Source organism: Cupressus sempervirens, chromosome 5 (assembly GCF_028749045.1).
Source record: "Cupressus sempervirens isolate cs-2001-9-10 chromosome 5, ASM2874904v1, whole genome shotgun sequence".
In the NCBI taxonomy this organism is placed as follows: Eukaryota; Viridiplantae; Streptophyta; class Pinopsida; order Cupressales; family Cupressaceae; genus Cupressus; species Cupressus sempervirens.
In genome coordinates, this window is record NC_143122.1 from 540,373,615 (window position 1) to 540,398,923 (window position 25,309).

The 25,309-nt window shown below is 36.3% G+C and overlaps 1 protein-coding gene across 2 annotated transcripts in view; it reads right to left on the bottom strand.

The window, feature by feature from the left end:
- Positions 1-25,309, bottom strand: part of LOC149557076 (uncharacterized) — a 191,691-nt gene that overhangs the window by 161,636 nt on the left and 4,746 nt on the right. For both annotated transcript variants that reach the window (XM_089831758.1, XM_089831759.1), the window contains exons 2-3: positions 13,689-13,747; positions 13,328-13,380 (exon numbers count right to left, since the gene is read on the bottom strand). In XM_089831758.1, the coding sequence (XP_089687884.1) occupies positions 13,328-13,380; positions 13,689-13,747 (112 nt within the window). The remainder of the gene's footprint in view (positions 1-13,327; positions 13,381-13,688; positions 13,748-25,309) is intronic.

Here is a 25,309-nt window from a genome sequence, read left to right on the forward strand (position 1 = left end):
GAGCCATGCGAGTGGACAAAGTGGAATTTTTTTCAGTTTTCAACATCATCGAGAGTGTTGTAACTTCAAAGGGCCTCATAAAAGATATAAATATTGGCAGCGGAAAAATGAATAAGAGCTTCATATTATAGATTAAGGTCATTTGATTCTTCAAAGAGCTATGGTTATAATAATAGAGATTATTGCATATTAAAGATATGACTTAATCATTAACCTATGATAATTAGGGTGAAAAGCCATGTTGTTTAAAGTTAAGACTTCTCATTTGCATATAAATATAAGATGCAAATGAGGAAATAAGAAATATTCCAAAAAAATCAGATTCATATTCTCAAAGAAGCATTTTATATTATTTTGTATGGAGGGGTAAGGAGCTTAATATGGCTTTTCTAATATAAATTCAATTATTTTATATTTATACTAAAATAATATGTTCTTTGTTAATTATTAAAGATGTGGAGATTTAAACTGCAGATGAATCATCCTTTGTAATTAATTTTTGAAATTTTGTATACAATTTAAATATCGGATAAGTGGATATGGTCATTTGGCATTTTAAATTGGATCATCACAAATATTGTGAAATATATAGTTGTTTCCATATTTGTGTCCAATTTAGAGGAGTTAAAGTTCAATCTGGACTAATTTAAGATTGTGTATATATTTGATCTATCGCATCTTGATTATTTAATTGTTGTCAGTAAAGTGTGTAAAATATTATAAAGTTGTACGTGAAAATTCACTTGACTCTATTACCCGGATGAGCAAAGGCACTGGTCTTTTTATTATTTAAGTCAGAAAATCTATAACTTCCTTCCTACAAGCATCAAATCCATTATTAACAAACTTTATACAAAACATTCAAACACTTAGCATCCAGTTTTCATTTTCATCGAGTTCAAGGACCTTGCCAGTTGGAGAACTCCAAAGCTTAAATTTGCTTTAGAAAAGCTCTGAACCAAGTAATCAGGTTCAAAGAGAAGGTCTACCCGCCCAAGTGTAGCGGAGCCTGAAGTGAAGGGTAATCGAGAAGTATTCCCATTCGTTGGCCAAAACTGATTGCTGAATCCTATCAGAGAAGTGGCAGACTCTTGGATTTCCAATCTGCGATTTTGGGAACCTACACCTTTCACATATTCAATGTCAAAATCAAAAGCCTGAACCTTACCCATTTTTGTTGCCTCTTGTTCAAGTCCCATTGCTCCAAAAAATATCTCAAACTGTTGTGATTCATACGAATGACAAACTTGGCACCCACCAGATACTGCTGAAACTTGGTTAGTGCATATCCGATGGCCAACATCTCTTTGTTGTAGATGGAATATAAGCGTTTTGTTTTCCTAAGCTTCCTACTCTCATAAGATATGGGGTGTCTATCTTGCATCAATACCACGCCAATGCCTTCTCCGGATGCATCGCACTCTAGAATGAACAATCAAATGAAATCAAGTAATGCAAGTATGGGACAATTGCTCATTGCCTCTTTCAACTTATTAAAAGTGAGTTGTGTCTTTTCATTCCACTGGAAAGACCCCTTCCTTGTCAGATCCGTTAAGAGTGTGCTAAGTTGAGAAAGTCCTTTAACGAACCTCTGGTAATAACTACACAGTCTGGAAAACCCTCCCAAACCTGTGAGTGATTTTAGGGGAGGCCAATCAAGGGTAGCCTGAATCTTCTCCTAATGAACTTGAACTCCATATTTACTGACAACATGCCCCAGGTACAATATTTCTGTCATACCAAATTCACACTTGGATTGCTTGGCGAACAGAGACTGCTCCTTTATGATTCTTAGGACTTCATCTAGATACTTCAGGTGCTCCTCCCATGTCTTGCTATAAATAAGAAGATCATCAAAAAATACCAATAAGTACTTATGCAATTGTTTGTTGAAGATGTGATTCATGCATGATTAGAATGTAACAGATGCATTTCTTAATCCGAATGACATGACCAAGAACTCATAATGTCCGTAGTGACAACGAAAGGCCATCTTTTCCATATCTTCATCCCTCATGTAGATCTGATGGTAACCGGAATGGAGATCTATTTTAGAAAAATAGACTACGCCATGTAATTCATCCAACAACTCATCTATTCTTGGAATGTGATATCTATTCTTTTCTTTTTTTTGTTCAATGCACGGTAGTCCACACACATACACATCATCCCGTCCTTCTTTTTGACCAAAACCACTAATGACGCGAAGAGGCTAGAACTGGGATGGATCCATCCTTTCTCTAGCAGTTCCTGAATCGTTTTTTCAATCTCATCTTTGAATTTCTTGGGATGGCAGTAGGGTGTGATTATGACCGGCTTGGCTCCTACTTCCAACTTGATAGTGTGTTCAAACCCTTGATCGGGCGGTATGCCAGGAGGAATGTCTATAAAAACTTTATCATGTTTACTCAAAATATTCTAAAGATCATCATCCTAGGAAGGTGTTTGTTGCCCTTTTATAGGTTCTGCTGAGACAAAACAATGTGCAACCCAAGCAACATCATTACATTAAAAAATTGCCTCCATCCGATGTGCAGAAATTTCCTTCAAACACTCATTTGTTTTTCCACGGAGAACAACCTTCTTTCCATCGATAACAAAAGTGAAGTCCATCTGTTTGAAGCTCTAAGTATATTCATCAAGTGTCTCCATCCACTGTATGCCCAAAATAACCTCCATGTCATCAAGGTCCACTATGAAGAAACCTTCAATAACTGTGTGATTCGTTATTGTGATACTTAGTTGAGGAACAAGGTGTGTGCAGGGCAAAAGAGTCCCTCCAGCAACCTTGACCTGAAATCCTGCGTGTGTCTCCGTGGGTAGACCTCTTCGTTTTGCCAAAGATGAGTTTATGAAGTTAAGGATAGCTCCGCTGTCAAGCATCACCATTACTCTTTTTCCTTGAAGGGTTCCCCGTACACAAAACACTGTGCACCTCAAGCTATCGGCTAGGGCAATAGTTCCTCCGCGTCGTACCAATGCTGCAATTCTTTCCAAATGGTTCAAACTAACCATTTTGGTATCCTCATGGGGTTGGTTATCTTTAGTGGGTGTATCTTCCTGTTCGTCCTCATCATCAAACACGACCTCAATGTAGTGGATCTTTCGTTTCCCGAGGCATCTGTGCCCAAGTTCCCATGGTCCCTTGCAATTGAAACATAGTTTCTTCCTTCGGAGTTCTTGTCTAGTAGCTTCATCCAACAACGGCTTCCTTGGCGGAGGTTTATTATCTGTCCCTCGAAAACGTCGACGGTTTGGAGTGTAACCCCAAGAGAATGCCGATGATGATGCCATACTCTATGCCTTCTTAATGGCCTCCGACAGGGTGGTAGGATTGAACCCTTTCCCCCAACCTTTTAGGGGTTCTATCAATCCGTCCATGAAGAGCACTATCCGTCTTCTTTCAAAAATGTCCGTGACTATGGAGAGTTTTTGGAATTCCACAATGTACTGGTCAACCGATCCAATTTGCCTCAACTGTGCCAAATCTTTGAAATTGAGTTCCAGATCTTTACCATCAAATCGATCTATCAATCTCTCAATGAATTCCACATAGGTATTTATTTGATCATGCCCTAGTGTGATGGTGTCGGTGATGCCACCAATCATGCACATCTCCCTCAAAGTGTAATGCCACAAATTTCATTGCTTTTTCTAACATAGGATTAAGATGGAAGTATCAACTTCCATTACCCACGCTTGCATAGATAGGGATCTAGATCCATCAAATGAAGACAAATTTACTTTACTCAACTTCCTCTTGGGATCATCGTTAAAATATCCTCTATTTCTGCCTCCCGAATACCTCATTCTCAAATTTGTGTAATCTTTGTAGGATACATCTTCCTCCAAATTCGTATTCTTCCATTCTTCTCTCAGTTGTTCTTGCATTTCTTCAAAGGTTGGTTGCTTCCCTCTGGGTGGTGCCTTCGTTCATGGGGGAAAAGATGGCATGGAAGGTCGAGAACGTGTCGGATGAGGGTTTTCTTTACCTGACATCGAGTTTGTGTTGTGACCATTTTGTTCTTCAAATATTTTATTGTCTGCCAACTTCTTGAGAGTCTCTTCCATGAGTCATTGAGTATCATTGATCTATGCTTGATTCTTCACAAGTCCTCTCAGTAGTGCCACGAGATCGGCAGCCGTAGGTTCTGGTTCGACAACCATTCTATCAATGGAGTGGGTTTCTTTTCTCTTCGGCTATAAACTCTCATTTACTATTCACAGGCTGGCAGGATCAAAGCTCTGATACCACTATAATGACCCGTACCTACAACTCCCCTAAAAATCAATATATTGCCATTGGGATGAAGTGTACAAACAAAGCTAAAGGTCGTATGATATATTATGGGACACCAAAAGTGTTGTACAGTGGGAGAGAGATGATGTACAGCTAGCAATCTGGCCGTACGGAGGTATAAGGAGGTCGTACAGTGGAGAGAATGGTTAGCAAAGTAGTCGTATGGTGGGGACTATGGGGTCCGTACGGTGAGCATGTGGAGGTCGTACGTTTGGGTATATGGAGGCCATACAGTTGGTTGGGCAGAGGTACGGCTTAGCTTGGAGGTTGTACGATGAGTAATGTAGTTGCATAGAGTGTTGTGAAAAACGGAGGAGGTACAGAAAAGAATGATTTCAGGTCTACACTTTAAACTATTAATTCTGGATTTATCAGACAATGCCAAACAAGAATAGAGATTCAAACACAAACGACATTCAATTAATAATTGCCAAAAGATGGTGCTCTGACTTGCCAAATTTGAGCAAAGTGTTACAGGCGACGGAATAGGGTGAGGGTTGAATCCCACCAAAACCGAACAAACCAAATAGAGAAGGTCTTTCACTTTCCAAATGGTGAATGACAAAGAACAACAAGAATTTGCAATACAAAAAAATAATCCAAATTGCATATCTAATGACTACCTATAAGTCGTGCTTAAATACTCATCACGAAAAACTTTCCGAGGGTGTACAAAGATAGCCGATGGTGACACAAACTATGGAAACAAAACAAAAATGGGTCCGAGGTATATTAAATCAATCGGCCCATTAACAATAGTTTGATTAATAATATATTTTATGATGGGAATATTACATTTAGTTGTAAAATATTAAAGTGTTACTTTAATATTAAATTTTATGGGGATGTGCGCAAATCAAAAGGGGCGCCTAAGGGAGACATAAGTGATTATTTTAATATGTTTTATATCGCACGTCTTTTATCCCACATTGCTCATGTGAGTGGAATGGACCCCTAGAGAAGGAATAAAAGGGAGCGTTAGTGGCTTCATTCGGCAGGTGGAATATATGAGAAGAAAACTTATGTGTGAGTTGCAGATCCGTTCTTGGCATTAGAGGACGTCTATCCTCTCTTGTGACATTCTAGGCGTCATTTCCTTGGGGTTTGACCTTTGCAATTCATTGCTATCAGCTTCATTAATTGTCAGATTGGGCACATTTCCAACTACAGGCAAATTGGGTGTTTGCTCATATCATTCTCGCTTCTTGTCCGATGCTTATGCCATTGTGAAGAGATGATTTTATGAGGGTCTTGGACTGATTGAAGGCAGATTTTACCTTAGCAGCATTGTAGTGCGGCACTATTCGTATTACTATAGCAGCAAGATGGGAAGTCATTACTGGAAAATTATGTTATAATGCTGGAGTAATTAGTGAGTTGAAAAGTCTACTATGTATTTGATTTAATTAGTTGAAAATTAATATTATTTCAGTAGTAGTTCAATCTTCAATTTGCATATTATTATCTATTCCTTCTTGTTCATGTTATGTGGTTTCAAATCTGTGCAAAGACATAAAAACAAACAAACATTTTCGGAGCAATAAAAAGGGTTTAAACATTTAACGGAAAAATTAAGAGTTGGATGCAAATTATTTGACTAAATTCCTATCAACAGCTGGTTCAGTTTTTGGGTAATTCTAGGGTGTCCATTGCATCATTGCATAATATACTGGTGAACTGGGTCCAATAGTTGTATGTAAGTCTCTACAGAAGTTCAGGATTTTCTTTGACACTCTTTGAAGGCATTTCTTAAGTGTCTTGGACACTTCTTATTTTGTCATGTTTTGATGTGATAGATGTAATTTCACTGACAAATTCCATGTAGATCATGAATACTTTGTAAATACATGAAAACATGTAACTATATAGTCGCTTCATGTAGTCAAGTTGCAAGTGCTTTAGGCCTTGCAACATTGAATAAGTCAAATTTGTTTAGTTTGTTATTGAATAGATAAAGATGGTTGACAATTTCCTCTTTTCTCTCCACCTATTTCTCTCCTCTTTTCCTATATAAAAGAGAGAGCTCATTATAAATATTGATCTTTTGTTTTGGACAAGAAGACTACTGGAATATCTTGTGTCTTGAAAACTTTGTGCTTTATGGTGCAAACTTTTCAGAATTAAATAGAAGAAACAAGAGTTCTCAAACTTTGTGTTGCAGATCTTGTGATTAATTGGTGTATTCCTACACTGCATTGGTTGATATTTCTTTACTTCAACAAACTTTCAACACAAGGCCATCGATGTTGACCTTCCTTTCCAAGATCGAACAACAGGGAATGCAAACACCCACTTTGATTGAATCGTTGAATCAAATCAACCAGGATAAGGTTATTGGTGGGTGGTAGAGGGACAAATCTCTCATAGATTATAAAGAATTGTGAATGAAGTAATCGTCTTTTGAGCATAATATACTCTATAGCAATAGTCTGAAGCGGGAGATTGACAAGTGGCTAGAGGATAAGGATATGCTCATAGATCCACAAGGGGATATGAGCAAGTAACACACAATAATTGTCCCTTCAAGTGCACAACGCCTAAACCTTCATGACAACCACAAAGGTGAAGAGAGGATTATACACGTTATTGAATCAGCACCCGACAATCATGTTGATAGAGATGAGGACACTATCAATGATCCTTCAAATGTGCAAACTTTATCAAGTTGATCAGCTTCATCCTTTGGTTGTGCATAAGGCGTGCATGATTACAATCTCGCCATGTGACGTGCTACCTCATGGAAATAGCAAGATCTACCTAAGCTATGAGGTTCCCCTAGAGATTGATAAGAATGACCACATGAAGCCTTGGGATCTAAGCATTGATATGTGTGACAATTGGCTTCTATGGGATCCTAGTGACTTCAACCATAGCAGTGTTCATTTAAGAGTGGTGCAACAAAAGATTAATGTTGATTTACTAACCTCTTCTAGATCCAAGTGTGTACAGGTGATCATGACACAGCATGGAGATTTCAACGGACATGGCTAACAACGTTTGGACATGGTTTGAGGTCCTGGAGCTTCGAGTGGATAAACGGTCTACTCACAGATTGCTTGAGGGAAAGCAATCTTTGGGGGGTAAAAATTTGTAATATCCCTAATTTTCATAAGCAATTTGGACAAATTAATTAAGTGGTCCCATAATTTTAAATAATATCATAAGGACCTTTAATTAATTATTAAATAAAGGGGATCCCATTAATAAATTGATAATAAAATTATGTGGCCCATGCATATTGTAACTTTCCAGACGCTTGAAGGCCTTTATAGGGTGATGGTTGGGCGTTGTATATCATCGTGGAATGTATTTGACTCTCTTTGTATTTCCGGAAGCTGAACGCTAAAAGTATCTCATGTGAAGTTTCGGAGGTGGAAGATCCTCCCTAGTCTGCATTTGAAGTTTTGATATTTCATATTGTGCGTCAAATTCGTAAGGCATCTTCATTCAAAGATAAACCCCAATTTTCTTGTGCTACCAGTTTGAGATTATTGTAATCTAAAGTGCTATCATTATTGAATCGAATCTAAATTTATATTGTTGGTGTAACTTTGTGAAATCTTGGCAATTCCATTTAGTAATTCATGTATAATCATTCTGGCATACTCTGATATTCAAGGTTGATGAATGGTTGGTAGTCATGCAGCTATCACCATACACCCAAATTGAGGGGAGAATTAGTTGTAGGACCTAGTGGAACATATTGTATGTGTGTCGCCAAGACCGTACACGGGGATTGAACAACCAAACTGGTATTAGATCTGCCACAAGAGATTGTGTCTACAGGAACATTAAAGTATTAGAACTATCGTGTGGGATTGTATCTTACAGGAACACTACAAGTAATCCTTCGGTTACCCAAGCACAAGGACAAAAAACCCATTAATCTTGCAAGAGAATTACCTGAAACTTGAATGAGCTTAAATGCCACTGACCTCCAGCCATATCAATTTGCATGATATTCTGATTGTCATGGAAGCAAGGCATTGTTTTGTTAATTTGTCATAGTTGATGCTGCAATGTTGTAATTTATTTCAAAACAACAATATAGTAAGTTCTCTATTATAAATCTTACATCTTTGTAAGTCTGATTTATAATGTGGATAACGATTTATTCTAAAATGTGAAGAAATCTGAGTTATTATCATAAATGTCTGTATGTTGAATAGATTTCTGCATTCTTCACCAAACATGGATAAACTACATAAATCAAAAAATGTATTTGCAGATTTTGCTAGAGCTGGTCAAAATAATTAAATTTGGATTGTTGTGTAAACATTGATGAGATCTAGATTTTTACTAGATCTGATTAAAAATGTATAAATCTCATGTTATCTTCAATTTGTAGTTTCATTTGTGCATCTGGAATTTAGTTTAATGCGCGAATGTAAAGGAAATTCATATTTTTTGTAAGAGTGGGATAAAATGTTAAATCTGAACAATGTTTGTGAAGTATCCATTAATATATAGCCAAGGTTATAATAGATTACCATTCCTTATCATAAATGCATAAGGAAGAAAAAATGAAGGCCATTAAAGAAATCCTTGACATGGTTCACATTAGGCCATCTTCAAGCCCATTTGCTTCACTAAATAGTCTTGGTGAAAAAGCAGAGATAGAACCATGAGAATATGCATTGAGTACAAGGATCTAAATCAAAAACTATCAAGAAGAGGTATTTGATTCCCCAAATTGATTAATTAATGAGTTACATGGTGTAGTTTAGTTTTTTTTTTAAGATTGTAGACCGAAGTACCATTAGATTAGAGTCTGTGAAGAGGATGTTCCTAAACAACTTTCGAGTGTCATTATGGACATTATGAAATTGTACTAACACCATTTTGGTTTGACTAACACTCCACTAACTTTTCAGCTTTATTTAGCTGAAGTGTTTGCAACTAAGAAAATGTGTTTTTCTTTTTTAATGACATACATATTTACAGCAAGACTAAAATATCTCCCTATGATATTTTCTCCAGATTTTAACCAAATGTTCCATAGGAATTTATACAAAATTTATATGCAGACTGATTTCTCTGTATCCAATAGATTATATGACAATCATTTATTATATATGAAATACCCCTATCACAGATTTGTCCAACAATGAACTCTGTCGCAAATCCATCAAGAAAATGAATTGGGTTTCCTTCCAATCCACCAAGAAATCCTGAAGGTTTCCATCCTCAGATTTCAGAACTGAAAACTTAACTCTCTAAAACTCTCTTGGAGAGAATGCAACACCAATGTCTAAAATGAGCCTCTCAATGTTCTTTTATAGCGCATCCCTATGACACTTCATTTTCCTATAGCCTGTCTCTTGGTTTTCCTTTTATTTGTCCCTTTATTATCCCCCTTTAGTTTTAAATTACTTTATTAATAATTCACTAAGCTCCATTAAAATCATTTTCATACTTCATTAAATAATTAAATCAAGTCATCATTAAAACTGATATAATTTGACAACTTAAAAATTTAATTAATTAATTGACTTCTAATGTCCCAAAAAGGAGACATGGGATTCCTCCATTTCCAGAGATTGCCTTTCCTCAAGCAATCCGCACCTCCATGTTGAAACCAAATGTTTGGATCCCATACCAACATCAAGAATATTGCTCCACCAACCTGCAGCGCAACATTGATATAAAAAACACCATGCCTAGAATTATGAAGTCACTCATTAAAATCCCAAAGAAATAATGCACCAAACATGCCAAAATCAGTATGACAAACTATCATGCTAACACAATTGTCAAATATGAGATAGTAGTATCTCAAGGAGCTATAAACACTGGACAACTCTCCAAATGCAAATGATATCCCATGGAAGTGCATAACACCCATCATAGGCACATAATAAAATATATTAGTCCAACCTAAGTTACTGGTGTAAAAATCAAACTGCAAAGAGGACAAGCTCAACACCAACAGTGCGAAGGAACTGGTAAAACGGTAGTCAATCTAAAATGCCACTATATACATAGGAATCATGAGTAAGGGAGTGGCTGAAAATCCATATCCTATGCTCAAACCATATCTACCATGAATTCTCAAACAAGAACTACTCAACTGTTGAACCAATGAATCCATCCAACTCATTTGTAGATCAAGCTCCAAACCCCCTATGTAAGTTGATCGAAAAGAGGGTAGTAGTACTAACTCTAGAAATTTATCAACTACTCCAATCCTGTGACCAAAACTCATCACTAGAGACTGCACTTTGGTCCCAAATCTAGCAATCAATTAGGGCCCGTTTGGTTGCAAGAATTGTCGAATGTGGCATTCATCTATAATAGAATAAGCATTCTTTTGGTATTCACGCATTCTTAAAATAAGTTTTGGAATATCATTTGGACCTATTTGGTTGACCTAGAAGAGAAGTTGGAAGATGCATATTTTGTGTTTGATTGCAACAATTGAAATAGGAATTGGAATAAGTTTGTTTTTTTTAATAATTTAAATTTTTTTTAGTTTGGTAATATTTTAAATAAACAAGATTTTTTAATATATAAAAAGTGACTTTTTATTTATTTTTGAAAAGCCAAATTATTTTAAGTAGCTTGTATTTTATTTTTAAAATTGACTATATCAATGAAAGGTATACCAAAACCATGCAAGAGCCTATAACACAATGGTAAATTGTGAGCCTCTCATATGGGAGTTCTTAGGTTCAAATCCACTTGAACTTAATAAATAATAATAATTATAAATAATAAATACTCTAGGCTTCGACCGTTTACCAAACAAAACAAAACAAAAAGGTATGCCACAACCTTCAATATCCTTTGAAATTCAATGGACATATTATATTGTAATTATAATTTTAATATAAATTAAATCAAATTATTTTAAAATTATATTCAATATTGTTTATAGCTACTTAAATTCAAAGTGAGATTTTTAAATGCTTATGTTTATTATTTTTAAAACATCAAAAGTTAATATTTTAAATTATAAATATTTGATAGCATTTTCTAAAAATTTAAAAGTTAAATATAAGTATAAATTTGAGTATAAGATCAAAACTAAAATCATTTTATTTTTAAATATATTAAAGAAAATAAAAAATACAAATGAGTCAAGGTTAATAACTTGTAGTATTTAAATGATCTTTCAATATAGTTTTAATTATAAGACTAAACACAAGATTTATTTGTAAAGATAATTTTACGAAAGTTTATAAAAGATATCAAATCTAGTATTAGTCTTTTTTGTCAATTATAAAAAATCACATCTTAAACTTTAAATAATGTTAACCTAGTTTATATCTTATGATGAACAGAGGATATAGTTGATGAATGAAAGCAATAGTCCAAAAATGCATTGGAGCGATATCAAAGCCTATAATGTCCCCTTGTCTGGATCTAGATTGAAGGTAGGAATCTGCATCAAATCATTAGTATTATGGAAAATATATGAAATTTACATTAGAAAGATGAAACTACTGGTATAAAGACTACCCTGTCTAACCCTTCCTAATCCTTAGAAAGAAACTTCTTTGAAATCACCTAACCCTCTAGCGAGAATCGTTTCCCGATTAGGTAATCGTCATATAAGAGCATCTTCCTAAGGCCTCTTTTGGGATCTCTGATTCCCCATGGTGATGGTCGTTCTTGCCAATTCGCTATTCTTCCCTTTTGTTTAAAGGCCCTCCAACTATTCGTCTCTTACTATCTACTTTGGATTCACGAAATTGGTGGCTTCTGGCTCTGTCCATATCTCCAATTGTCATCTTATCTGCGCTTATGTTATGGTGTCTTCGATGATTGCCTATGGTTCATTTTCCTTGCCCTGTGCGACGTCTTATTCGTTGTCGACATTATTCTCTTGCTTTCAATTGAACAACTTGCATTCCATGTGTGTTGGATAATGGACGGTATTGATCCCTGCCCTACATGGCTTGGTGCTCGGGAGCTTGTCGTTCCTTCTAGATGTCTTTGCCTGTACGTAGATACTTTTGCCAAAGTCTGTGGGCTTCTTCCTATTAATATTTTGTTCTGTCCCTTCTACCTTCAGTTTACATCTGTTATATATGCCTGCCTCCTTGACCAGTCGTGTCTCTTGGGGAGAAACTAATTCTATCGGAAGTAACAGTCTATTTGTCATTTTTGTCAATGGTATTAGTTTATAGTTTAGTTATTATTTATTTGTGTTTTATTATTTTTAGTTGTTAATAGTATTTAGTTATTTATTTTTTGTAATATGCATATTATTTTCTCATTTCCTTGTTTATAGTGATCATTACAAAATATAAATTTATTGTGTAGGAAATTACATTCATTATAATTATTACAAAAATATGAATTTCTTAGTGTAGGAAATTACATTCATTATTATTATGGGTTATCACAAATACTCATCTTCAGAACAGAGGGAAAAGTAAAAAAATTGGTAAAGGATTTTGGATAATAATTGAGACGGTTCTTACTGACTTAAGTTGAATAAACCCAACTTATTAAGAACTTTCTAAATTACTTATTTCTTTCAATATAATCAAAAATGACATCCAAACATCATGTATGCAAGCATTGGTAATATCTCTGAGAATGCAAATGCGACTGCATATCATAGTTTATTGCTACAAAGATTGCATTGCTAGATGCCAATACAAAGCATAAGTTTGACAGAGGTTAAGATCATTTCCAGCATATGCAGGAATTTGAAACTTATCTCATTGCTATTATGACTGCTCTATTATTCATCCTGTAAGAATATTCAGAAACAATCTTGATATACTGTAAAATTTCTAGCAGAAAATATGGCATTTTTCCAATGAATTAGGAAAATGACCTCAATTTTTCTTAACCAAATTAGGGAAAAGAAAATTTTAAAAAGTGAAAAAAATTAAGAAATTTCTCCATCGGAACTCAAAATTGGCAGGTGTTTGGCTTCAGCTCTCAAAAGAAATTAAAAACAAATAGCTTTTTTCATAAAGTTTTTAGTATTATAAAGAAGCTTCTTGATTTAGCTTTCTATACCCATAAATAACTTAATAAGAGAAAAGGTGACAGATATGAGAACATTACCGTATAATTTATGATAAACTCCTGGGTAGAAGAAATTATATATGCCACACAACCTGTATAGATTCAGCCAAGTGACTTCAGGTATGAATGTATATTTGCCTGATAATGTAAAAATTGATAGGGATTCCCAATACTAATACACTGAGCTATTCTCCTGTTGTCATTATATTTTCCATGACAGAAAACTCCAATCTCTGATAATGAAGAAATAACACCCTTGCTAGAAGACTAATGCCCTTAAGCACTTTTGAACAATATGTGTTGTGCACAACATCAAGATTTAGAAAATATCATTCATTTAAGATAGCTAATATTACAGCTTAAAGGAAATTTTATCCTTAATCTCACATTGTTTTCTTACCAACAAGAAGGCCAGTGCATATTGTTATGGTCCATTTGGCAAGTGTCAGGCCTGAGTACCTGAAAAAGAAGAAAGAAAAAGACAATGTAATACACAGTGCCAGCAATTCACTTTGGTTGAAAGACAAGGATTACACTGTTTTTATATAAATTGTTGAACACTTAACTAAAATACTGAAAGCAAAGTTAATAACTTATCCCTTCCAAGATAATGACCCCATTGTCCAGATTTCAAGACCAATGGCAGACAAACAAATGACAACTGGAGAAGCCACATATATTAAATCAATTTTTCACATGCACTACATTTGTTCATCATCCTAAACTTGTCTCAACATCTGCTGTGGACCTTGGTTTGACTATTTTCATATTAAGCAGGATTTTTCCTTTCCTCCACTACTTAATGAGTTCCAGAGATGGTTGGTGGTTAGATTAATTGTATGATACTGGGTGCAGACTATGAACGTCAGACACTTAGTTATTCTCAGGTAAAACACTGGTTAAACTATGTTTTTCACATGCTGTTTTTGCTATAAACCCATACATTTTCTATTTCAAGATGTCAATTTTTTTTTTAAGTGAATTTTACAAAACAAATATGTTACTTTAAGAGATATTAAGTTTTAATTCTTTCTAAATTGTCAAGCTTTTGCCAAGTTTTCATCGAGTTTTATCCAGTTGAAAATTGTGTGCTTGTTGAGTACTCTCCAAGTCTGAGTCTGAAAGTCTGCAAACTATGCTCGAGATAATACCACCGTACATTTGCATTTGTCAGTCATGTCTTTTGACATCTTTAAAAATCAAACTCTATTATGAATTAGGCATCTTGTGGTATTTGTTGTTGGGCGATACCTTCATTATTCTCCATTGCACAATCCTCTTGGAGCTTGACCAACATATATGTACGAGCGACTGGTACTTCCTGCAATCCTCTGTAATACCAATGAGAAACGATCTATGGTTAGTTTCTCTTGCAGGTCTTGATTCTATATTTCCAAGTGTGGCATCATCTTTCTCAATTCTGTATTTTTGTTTTAAGTTTGTTTATTCAAACCTTAGAATTCTTTGAGCCATTCCCTCTCGACAGGTCTTCCCATAGTTGACCTATGCAACCAAATGTAACCTGAAATTCCTCACCAAATACATTTGATATGAAAAAAAATACATACAAAGCTGAGGTATGTCAGTGTTGGGTGGATATTTTGCAACTGACAGTTTTTATAACTTCTTTCACAAAACAGAAGTTCTAACCACAATGTTGAGACAAAGTCTCTCCTACCTTAAAGGGAAAGCTCCCCCTTCTCACTGTTATTTGGATCAACTCAAGGTAAGCAATAAGTTTATAGAAACTGTAAAGGATGTTACCAATATTCTTTCCTCTTTTTTCATTGAAAGAATCCAATTACTCATAAAGCTGGTAATAGGCAAAATGAATCTCTAACTACACTTCTATCTTAAATCGGAACAATGATACCAATAAACTCAAATCAACTCACAGATTGATTGTAAGTGTACCAGCTTATATCTATGTCTATTTCCTAAGCTATAAGGATAAATAGGGAGCTCACAGACTCCTATACAATCCTTCACAGATGAAATTCTACTAATGGGGCAACTAGGCTTCCATAAGGAGATAATTTCAAATTCTAATTCCAACACCACCCATGGAGCACAGAGACTTCGAAAAATAGTGATTTCTAAGTCTAATTCCTAAGTTATCCAAGCTCACAGACTAAAAGTAACTATTCTATGAATGCTCTGAATATCAACAAGAATGCATGAATTCAAGAAGTAACACAAATTATAGACACGGCTTACAATTTGTACTACTGCAATCGTTCCCTGACACAACTTTGAAACAAATTGCTTCTTTTGTTCACTTCTCTTTGAAACTCGCACAAATAAATCACAATTATACTTTCACAAATTCTAGAGAGTTTTTTTGCACATAAAAAGATGATATATACAATGGCTGGCATTGCCGTATATAGGCAAAGGAGTGAGAAAAAAGAGGAGAAAAAGGTGGGAGAAACTCAACCACATTGACTAAGTCAAAAGGGAAAGAAGACATATTCAATTACATTGTTGAAGGCACATGTAATTCGATTGCAAGCAAATCAATTACACGCAACATGTCTTCTGAGCAGAATGATGAAAATATTGAAGTTGTTGAGAGCTCTTCTATTTTGAGCCATTGCATCCTTTCATAGCCTCTTGATTCTATTTGATGGATTGCCACAATTGTCATTTGAAAACTTGATGTAAATAAGTTTTTTCTCATTCCACAATTTTTGTGAATTCTCCTTGGTAAGATTTGCACATTCTAGAGTTTCTGGCGTTTTATAAACCTTCTCAATGATGCCAGATGTAAACTTAGAACAAATTTCCTATCAACATCTTTAACTAATTTTTTATTTTTTGAATCAAAGCAATTGGCTCATTCCCACATGAACTCAGGTTCTAGGGCAGCCATTGGGAAAGTGGAGACCAAAAGCATATTGCTTCTTTTGTTTCGGAGCATGTTTTCTTGACAAGATGTCTATATTCTTTGAAGAAATTCTAACATATCTTGACTTAAAAACTTCACTGCACAATGAGAATACCAAAGAGTGAAAACATCTTTCAATGGGATTGAATATATGAGGGTTTCAAGATTAAAGCAATGATGGAAGATCCATGGAGGATAAGTGTTCTAGGTATGATTTAAATACCTTTTGAACGCTTAAAAAGGAAGGAAAAAAAATGGACAGCTTGTTTTTAGACAAAAAATGGTCAAAACTGGATTATTCCAAGTAGGCTACATAGGGGTGAAATGTGGATTTTGGCATGAACAAATATGAATGCAAGTAGATGTAGTTTGGAAGCACATGGATAGGAATCTTCATGTTTAAAAATGTGAGCTTTTCCCGAATTCGCGAATTAGAAATGCATTTACATACGAAGAAAACTCACTAATTTTAATTTTATGTAAATGTGTAATTGGGTCTTAAAAATCCAATTACATATTTGGGAAATGGAATTGGGCAAATTTGGAGATGGAATGAACATGAAGGCTAGAAATGTGAATCGAAACTTGCATTCTTTGGGACAAATTTCATCATTTTCTTCATTAAAATGTTCTCTAAAAGCACAAAAACAAGCAAAACAAACAATCAAAGTATTTACAAAACAAGGAAAAGAAAAGAACATACCTCTTGCTTTGACACAAATTGATGACTTTCAACACTTCAATCTTGTAACCAATTTTTTTTGAGAGGAAGAACCTTTTTGCATTACAAAGAATGAGAGTTTTAAATTTATTTGTATTTTAGAACAAAAATCTAGGGCTGCAACTAAACAAATGGAAAGCAAAGAGCAAAAGAATGCATCGAATAAGCAACAAGAACAAGAAATGCCAACAAAACCCAAAACTTACTCTTGCTTGGAGAACAAAGGGCAGATCTTGGAGCAAGGAAGAAGTTGGAAGGAAACTCTCTTCTCCAAAATCAGGTTTTTCCAATGTGTTTGCATATAGCATTCAAAAAGATTTCAAATGTCTTTCATTTGGCCCTAAAATCGCACTTTTCCAGCTCCATTACACATTTAAACGATGTGGAAATGAGTCTATTAAGTGCAGATCACACTTTTTACTCTTCATACACATTGCATTTGGAGTCTTTGATGCAAATCAGACTTTTCCAGTCCATTTGCATATTGAGTTTGGATGCCCAAGTGCGAATGAGACTTTTTGAAGGTATTTGCAAGTTGGAAAAGAGATGCCAAATCCTGGTCCCATTTTCCAGCCCATTTGCATATTTTAAAATGCAGTGTAACACGAGGACTCACACCCCACTCCCAAACCTCAAAGTACCTGTCCTTGAGACATCCCTACACCAGGTACTTAAGTAGCCCAAGTACCCCCACTTCTACCATACCATGTCGCCGATGGGATGGGTACTTGAATTTCTATTTGAATTTTAATATTTGAATGTTACTATTGGGTATGTATTAAGTTACCATATTAAATGTTCAATGGTTCTAGTTCATGTTGCAATTTTGCAATGTTCAAGTATTTTAATTTGGTATGTTCTACTGCAACGTCATTTCGTGACTAGCATTTCAAGTTCTATATGTTTCCTATACAACACCCCTTCCTATCCCATCCTCCCCTTGCTATCGTCCCCTAAGTGTCCCCCTGTCTTCCTGCAAATGAGGCCGATTTTCCCCACATCCCAAATACTAGTCCCGTCGTCTTGGCGTACCCTAGTACTAGTGTTACACTATTAAAATATGTAAATGGAAAACTTCTAAGTCAAATTGAGCTTCTTGGGTTGCATTACATGTTGCATTTATGCCCAAAATGCCCTATCGTGGTTTTGTCGTGCATTTACATGTTGCTTTTAAGATTAAAAATGCAAGTATGAAGCCAATCACACTTTTTGGATATGGCTGCACATTGCATTTTCATGCGAAAAGGAAAATCGTGGTTTACAAAATGAAATGCATATTTAAATATCATGCAAAAACCGCCCAACCAAGTAGTTATAAGGAAAACAAGTTGTTTTGTCAAGCCAATCATAGTTTTGAGGGTGAAAAACATATTGCATATTGAAGAAATGTTAGATGTAATATGCAGTTGGTCTCCAAAAGTACGATTTGCCTCTTGAAATGGAGCAAAACAAGCAAAATCGGACTTTTCAAGTGTAAATGCATATTTAAAATAAGGCAAATCTCACTTTTTAAGTGCATCTACATATTTCATCAAATGCATATGCAAATGACTTACTAAAACTTGTTCTTTTGACTTGAATTCTAATTTGCACATGTCTAATTGATTCACTTAAGTGAAATCACACTTTTGAGGTCCATTACATATTACACATGAAAGTTTTTGTGTCATGTGTAAATGGGTTGAAAAAGTGCACCTTTCACTTAAGTGATTTAATTTATAGCTTAGGTGCATATGTAATGTGTAAATAGATTAAAAAGTGCAATTTAATAACTAATGAACACATTTAAAAGTGATTTTAAGTCATGAACATCAAAAAGTGCAACATAACAGCAAATTATAATGTTTATTACTTAAAATATGATTAGATACTAATACTTGCAGGAAATGTCTAGAGGTGGAAGCGGATACGTACGGAAGCATGGATACAAACGGAAGCCCTGTTGGTGCCACCCGGATGCCACTCTCAAGCACCTGGATGTGGGCAAATGCCTATTTCATGCATCCAAACACATTTGGGTGCTTGTGAGTGGCATCCTAGTGGCACCCGGGAGCTTCCATCAGCATCCACAAAGAAAAAGTCAAAAAAATGCAAAGTTCACTTTAAAACCGATTTAGACATGCTTATTTGCACATTTTATTATATACTTTTGTGTCAAACCCTAAAATGGACCTAATAGAGGCCTTTCAACCATTCAATCTCCATTTTGTTTGCAGTTGGGTTCATTGTTCTCATTTTGTTTGCAACTAGCACAAGTGGAACCTTTCTTGGTTCAAATGATATCAACCTTGCAATGGATGGAGATAAGGAGGATCCAAATTTTTGAGAATCCTTATGATTATGATTAGTGAACAATGACATTGAATCATGAACTCTATTTTTTATTTTGTAGTTGGACACTCTATTTTTTATTTTGTAGTTGGACATGGAGTCTAGAACATGAATATTTGTGCCTATGAAGTTTTAATTTGAAGCTTGAACTATTTCATTGACATGTGAAATATCTTGAATCTTGATCAATGGTGAAGTATCATATGTATTATGATACTATCAAATGATGTGTGTTTGTATATTTCTAAGTTTCTAACTCTAATTTCTTGTATTTATAAGTTTCTTAAGTTCTTTGCACACACACACACATATATGCAAGTTTCCAAACGCATCCGTACCCAAAAATTAAAAAATTCCCGCATCCCGTATCCACTTCCGGTTCTGCATCCCAATCGGCAACTTAGAAAATATGTCATTAGGGTTCTAAAGTCTGATTTTACATGCACTTAAACCTTAATATCTTTTGATTGACAACTCCAATTAAGTCCTAAGGTAGCTCAAAATGATCAAAACAATCCAAACAAACATGCTAAAATGCAAAAAGGGACTTTGAAGTCCTCGAAAATCAAGCATATGCTTCTAGATACAATAATTCTAATCAAGCTTTCAAAGACAAAAGCAACTTGACAAGCAGCTTCAATAAAATGACTCACAATATGAATTGGGAAGGATTAATTAACCAAGTTTCACAAACTATATAATGAGTTATCTTAGAGAAATTCAAAACTTAACTTGCAAAATTTCGGAGTGTTGCCTCCATTTTGTGATTACAAAAAGGACAATAGTTGGCTTTGTCTAGGGAATGTAACTCATATGTCCTTGGAAACCATGAGTAACATAGATTCTATAGATTCCAGATCTCTAAGTGCCTTTATCCATTCGATTGAGCAATAGAGTCAGGCGACCAAAAACAAAAAGACTCTAATGCAACTTACACAAAGCAAACCTGGTTAAAATAAACCAAACTTGTGCAAGCGCACTTATTAAAAACAAAGAAAAACTTACCTAATTCAAACTAGCTGATAATGCAACTTTAGTGAATCCATTTACTAGCTCAACAAAATAGCTACCTTTTTTCAGCAGCTTGCAAAACCTTGCATGTTCTTAGGAAACTTCATATAGATGGAACACGAACAACTAGACCAATGATGTCAATGCTTGATCTTGAAAAGGCAAAAGAAGCTCCCCCTTATCTCATAGTAAATAGAGCAGCAAAAAATGAAACGATCCTCGATCACCAACTCCTTGATACTACAAAGCAGGAAAACCTTGTGCTCTCACTATAACTGATGATCAGTCTCCATGCGAATCTGTTGAGAACCCACTCTGAAGGATCCAACAGAGATTGAAAGAGAGTGTAACCAATGGTGGGATAGGTACGGAAGAGGAACAATGATCCTGTCCGGAATCTCCAGAAAGTGTGTTGCATAAAATGTCATCTTAGGGAAAAGGCCCCTATGGGGGTTAACCTAGGTGGTATGAATGTATTGTTTGTAGATGTCAGTCTTGACTCACCTATTCAACTCCTGCAATGGGGGGAGGAGGGAGGCTAAGAGAGTATTGGAAAGGAGGGAGACAACCATTCTCGATACCTATGAAACCAAGGACAGTGACCTCTACAAACCAGCCATGGGCCCTCCCAGAAGAGGCAGAGGGAATAATAGCCTCTAAGGAATAGAGCACGAGAAAAAGATGCCTACTGCGCCCCTCACGAGAATTAGCAAAGCCCCGAAGATGGTGAAGAAATCAAATCAAATCAAAGATGGCCTCAACTCTAAATGGACAGGCCCTGAACTCATCAAGAATCATATGATGCAGAATCAACTACTTGCACCTAATGGAGGGTCAAAGGAGGACCAGAACCCTTTCCGCAGAAGCCCAATCTGAATCCAAAAGTGAGATCCCCCAAACAATAGAAGCATAGAGAACAATAGGCCTAATGAGAGTGTCCATGAGGTTCATCTTGAATGTAGTCTCCTGAGAGTGATGTCATAAGCATTGTCACTTACGGAGGTCCAAAGAACCATAACCCAAACTGATACACATTTGAAGGGTTAGTTTCAATTTGAAATGAGGACCAAAGAACTTGACCCCAAAGTAGGTGTAGGATGAAGAGATCTCTACCTTTGCGCTCCTGAAGAAGAAGTGGAGGTGAGAGGTCCTTAAGTCCATTGAAGACCATAACCTTTTATGGTCTTCCAAAGAATCGTTGTGAGATGTTTCTCATCATAGAACGGGACAAGGCCATCTAAGTGTTGCTAAAGACCCTCAGGAGAGGAGGCCAAGGGGATTATGTCATCCGCAAAGAGTAAAATAGATATCACAACGTAGTGGAGGAGGCACTTGTTCACCATGTAGTGCTGCTGGAAAAAAGTCTCTAACTCATCAGTGTAGATCCCCAAATAGTGTGGGGTAAATGGTATAGCACTGCTTGACCCCGATAATACTCATGATGAAGTTGAAGATTCCACCAAGAGTCTTAAGACAGCCAAGGACCCTTTCATATAATCTCGTGACAACAACCAAAAGGATCTTTGAAATACCAATGTGCGTAAGTCTTTGAAAGAGGATTGATCTCAACACGAAATCAAAGGCTTGCAAAAATCCACAAAGCAACAATACACCTTCAAGGAGCGACTACGAGCCTCCTCGATGATAGCACAGAGAGTCAAAGCGTGATCCATTTTCTAGAAATTAGATTTGAAGCTCACTTAGCATCTGGTAAGAATACCTCGAAGATCGATTTCGAAAGAAGAGTGTGGAGCGTTGTAACATACAACTTGGTGAAAGTGTGACCCACCATGAGTCCTATAATTGCTCGGGTGAAAGGACGCCCCATCCTTTTGGATAAGATGGATGATGTGATGATATCGAGAGGGGGAGACCTATGTGGAACACAAGGTTGAAGAGATTTGCAAGATAGGGACCTAAATGGTGGATCCAAGCTTGAAAAGCTCAGCCTAGAACCCTTCCTCATTTGCCACTCCACTTTTATTCATGTTTCTGATTGCTTTCCTAACATTCATGCAAGTGAATATGTGGTAATAGGGGGAGGGGTGACATGGAAGTGGGGTTAGTTGGGAATATCATAGAGCTCGGTGGTCTAGGAGACCAAAAGACTATGGTCAAGCTCGAGAGGGAGGTAGGAACCACAGTGGAAGAGAGTACACCAAAAGGATTGGGAAGCGAGTGAAGGAGGCCATGAGGATTCTCCTACATTGAGAAACAAAGGAGCATTTCTTGCAGCAGAGGAAGCAGCAATACGGAGTTTTTAGTTGGGTAAAGGAGGGGTGGTGGAGAGTGAAAGTTGAATGCAACCTCTAATGGAAATCCTCGCAGCCACTGTCATACCATTTGTTCATATGGCAAGTGTATCTCAATCTACTCGGGGTAGACTAGAGGGGTGGTGGAGTGGGGGATAGAAAGCATGGCAGCATCCGAAAGGGAGGAGGAAAGGCGATTGAACATGGGTATGACACACTCTAAGGAGATTGGAGGAGGATTTGTCTAAGGTAGAGAGTGAACAAACTAGGTAAGTGAAACAAGGTGTGGGGGCAAGAGGAGACTCAGGAGAGGGACGAGGTCGAGGTGGTGGGAGAGGTGAAAGACTCGAGGTAAAGGCGGAAGACAACATGGTCAGCTAGACAGATAAGGGAGATAGAGAAGTGGTGAATGGAAGGAAGAAATGACTAGCTAGAAAGGACGTAGTCAACCACACTCGCCTTGCCACCATAGGGTCTACAAGTGAAAAGATGGGAGCCAAGGAAGTAGTCAAGCCCGTTCAAGATCACCAAGTCAGAAGCCTCACAAAATAGTAGATGGCACCCGTACTTCACGAGGGGACTAGAAGCGTCATCGAGTGACCTTTAGAGCCCCAAAGAAGTAGGATTAATATCACCAATACATATAGAATCGACAACACTATTGTGAAGAGGAGTTTGGGCACACTGAGTACAAGAATTAAAATCACCTAGAATGAGAATCTTATTGATAGAAGAGAACTAAGTTATGTTATCCTATAGGGCAGTAAAAAGGTCACCATCAAGACCGTTATGGATAGCATATGGAGAAGCAGTCGGAGCAAAGTAGCATACAACAATACAAAGGTCCTTGTGATGGGAACTCGCATAGCGAATTCGAACCCACAAGAATATAGTCAAAGGATCAAAATAAACCATAGAAGTTTGTCCCTACAAATAATCACTGACAAGAAAAGCAACCCTTCTAAAACCGCGAACTACACCCAAGAATCTAGTCTCACTCCTGAAAAATGAAATCCATTCAAAGCTTATGATATTGGGAAGAGGGTAAGTTAAGCTCTCATGGGTCTCTGTGAGGAAAAGGAGATCCAAGGAGCCAAGGGCATTGTAAGTTAAACCTGAGGAAGACCAAAAAGTCTCGTTATCGTTCCAACAGTTAACTTGTCATACTGTACTTTTCTAACTCTTGCAAGGCCCCCTAAACTACAAGCATCATTTAGCCAAATCAGAAGATTGGGATTCCCAACCTAGGGAAAAGGAATCGCCAAAAATTGCCTTCTAGTTCTGAATAACAACCCACTTTCCTTCCCTCCTAGTAGTTGCAACAAGATCCCTCGGATGTTTAATTAAGTTACTTGTGATTTGGTGAGGTCTTCATCAAAAAAACCTTTGAGTGAAGCGAGAATAACCTCCTCTTGGCCCTGAGAGCCTTGAGTGTATTCGTTGTAGTAAGGAAGCACAAAACAATGTTGAGTCTGTTGGGTGGATATTTTGCAACCAACAGTTTCGAGTAAAATCTAGTTGCAAATTAGGATGACTAGCCATAACGTATGAGACAAAGTCTCTCCTACTTTAAAGGGAAGGCTCCCCCTTCTCACCATTCCTTGGATCAACTCAAAGTAAGCAAGAAGTTGAGAGATTTTGTAAAAGGATGTTACCAATGTTCTTTCCTCTCAGCTTTCAGGAAAGAATCCACTTACCCACGGAGCAAGTAATGGGCAAGATAAAACCTCAAACTACACTTCTATCTAAAGTTGTAAACAGTGATACCGATAAATCAACACTAACCCAAAGGCTAGCTGAAAGTGTATCAGTTTGGCTCTAAGTCTTGTTTTAACCAATTCTATAAGAATAACATTTACCATTGGGGCACAAAGACTTCCAGAAATAGGGAATTCTAACTATTTTTCGTGAATTTGAGATGGTAATTCAAGCTACAGTCAAAGCTCTAGTCTATGTATTGCCACAACCGCTTCTAGTTAAAACTTCAACTCCAATTGCTTCTTAAATCACTATGCTCTATTATTGAAAACACAATAATAATTGAATCAAAGACAATATGCACAAATTACAGTGAAAGCTTCTAATTTGCTCTATCACAATTGCTTCCAGTCAAAGCTTCAAATCCAATCACTTCTTTTATTCACTTTTCTCCCAAATTTGTACTACACAATCAAAGTTTTACTTGCACAAATTTGGTAGAGCTTTCTTGCATACAACAAAAGATGATTTTTACAATGAGGGGGCACTCCTTTATATAGGAAAAGGAGTTGAAAAAAAGATGGAGGAAAAAGTGGGAGCAACTCAACCAACTTTGACCTAGTCTAACTAAAAGAGAAATCATTGACTTACATGCAACTCGCATTACACGTAATTACACATTTTCATGTAATCCTCTTCAATTACAAACATGAGAAAAGAAGAAGAAGAAAGACGGAAGAGAATTGAAACAATCCTAAAGATCATTTTGAAAGGCCTTGTCCTTGACGATGCAGTCCCAAATGATCACAAGATCAGGAGTTCCTATACTTTGTACCACAACATTCACCTTGATAACCATGGTGTTGCATCTTTTGATAGCCTCTGACTCTCATTCATGAATTTCTGTTGTCATTTGAAAACTTGATGTGATCAAAACTTTCCTTGTTCATGTTATCGTGAATACTCCTTTGTAGATTGGCACATTCTGGAGTTTATGACACTTTGAAAACCTTCTTAACGGTGTCTGGATGTAAACTCTGAATAACTTTCCATCAGCACCTTGAACTTTTTTCTTCTTTTTTTTGAAACAAAATGCTTGGCGCATTCCATCATGAACTCGA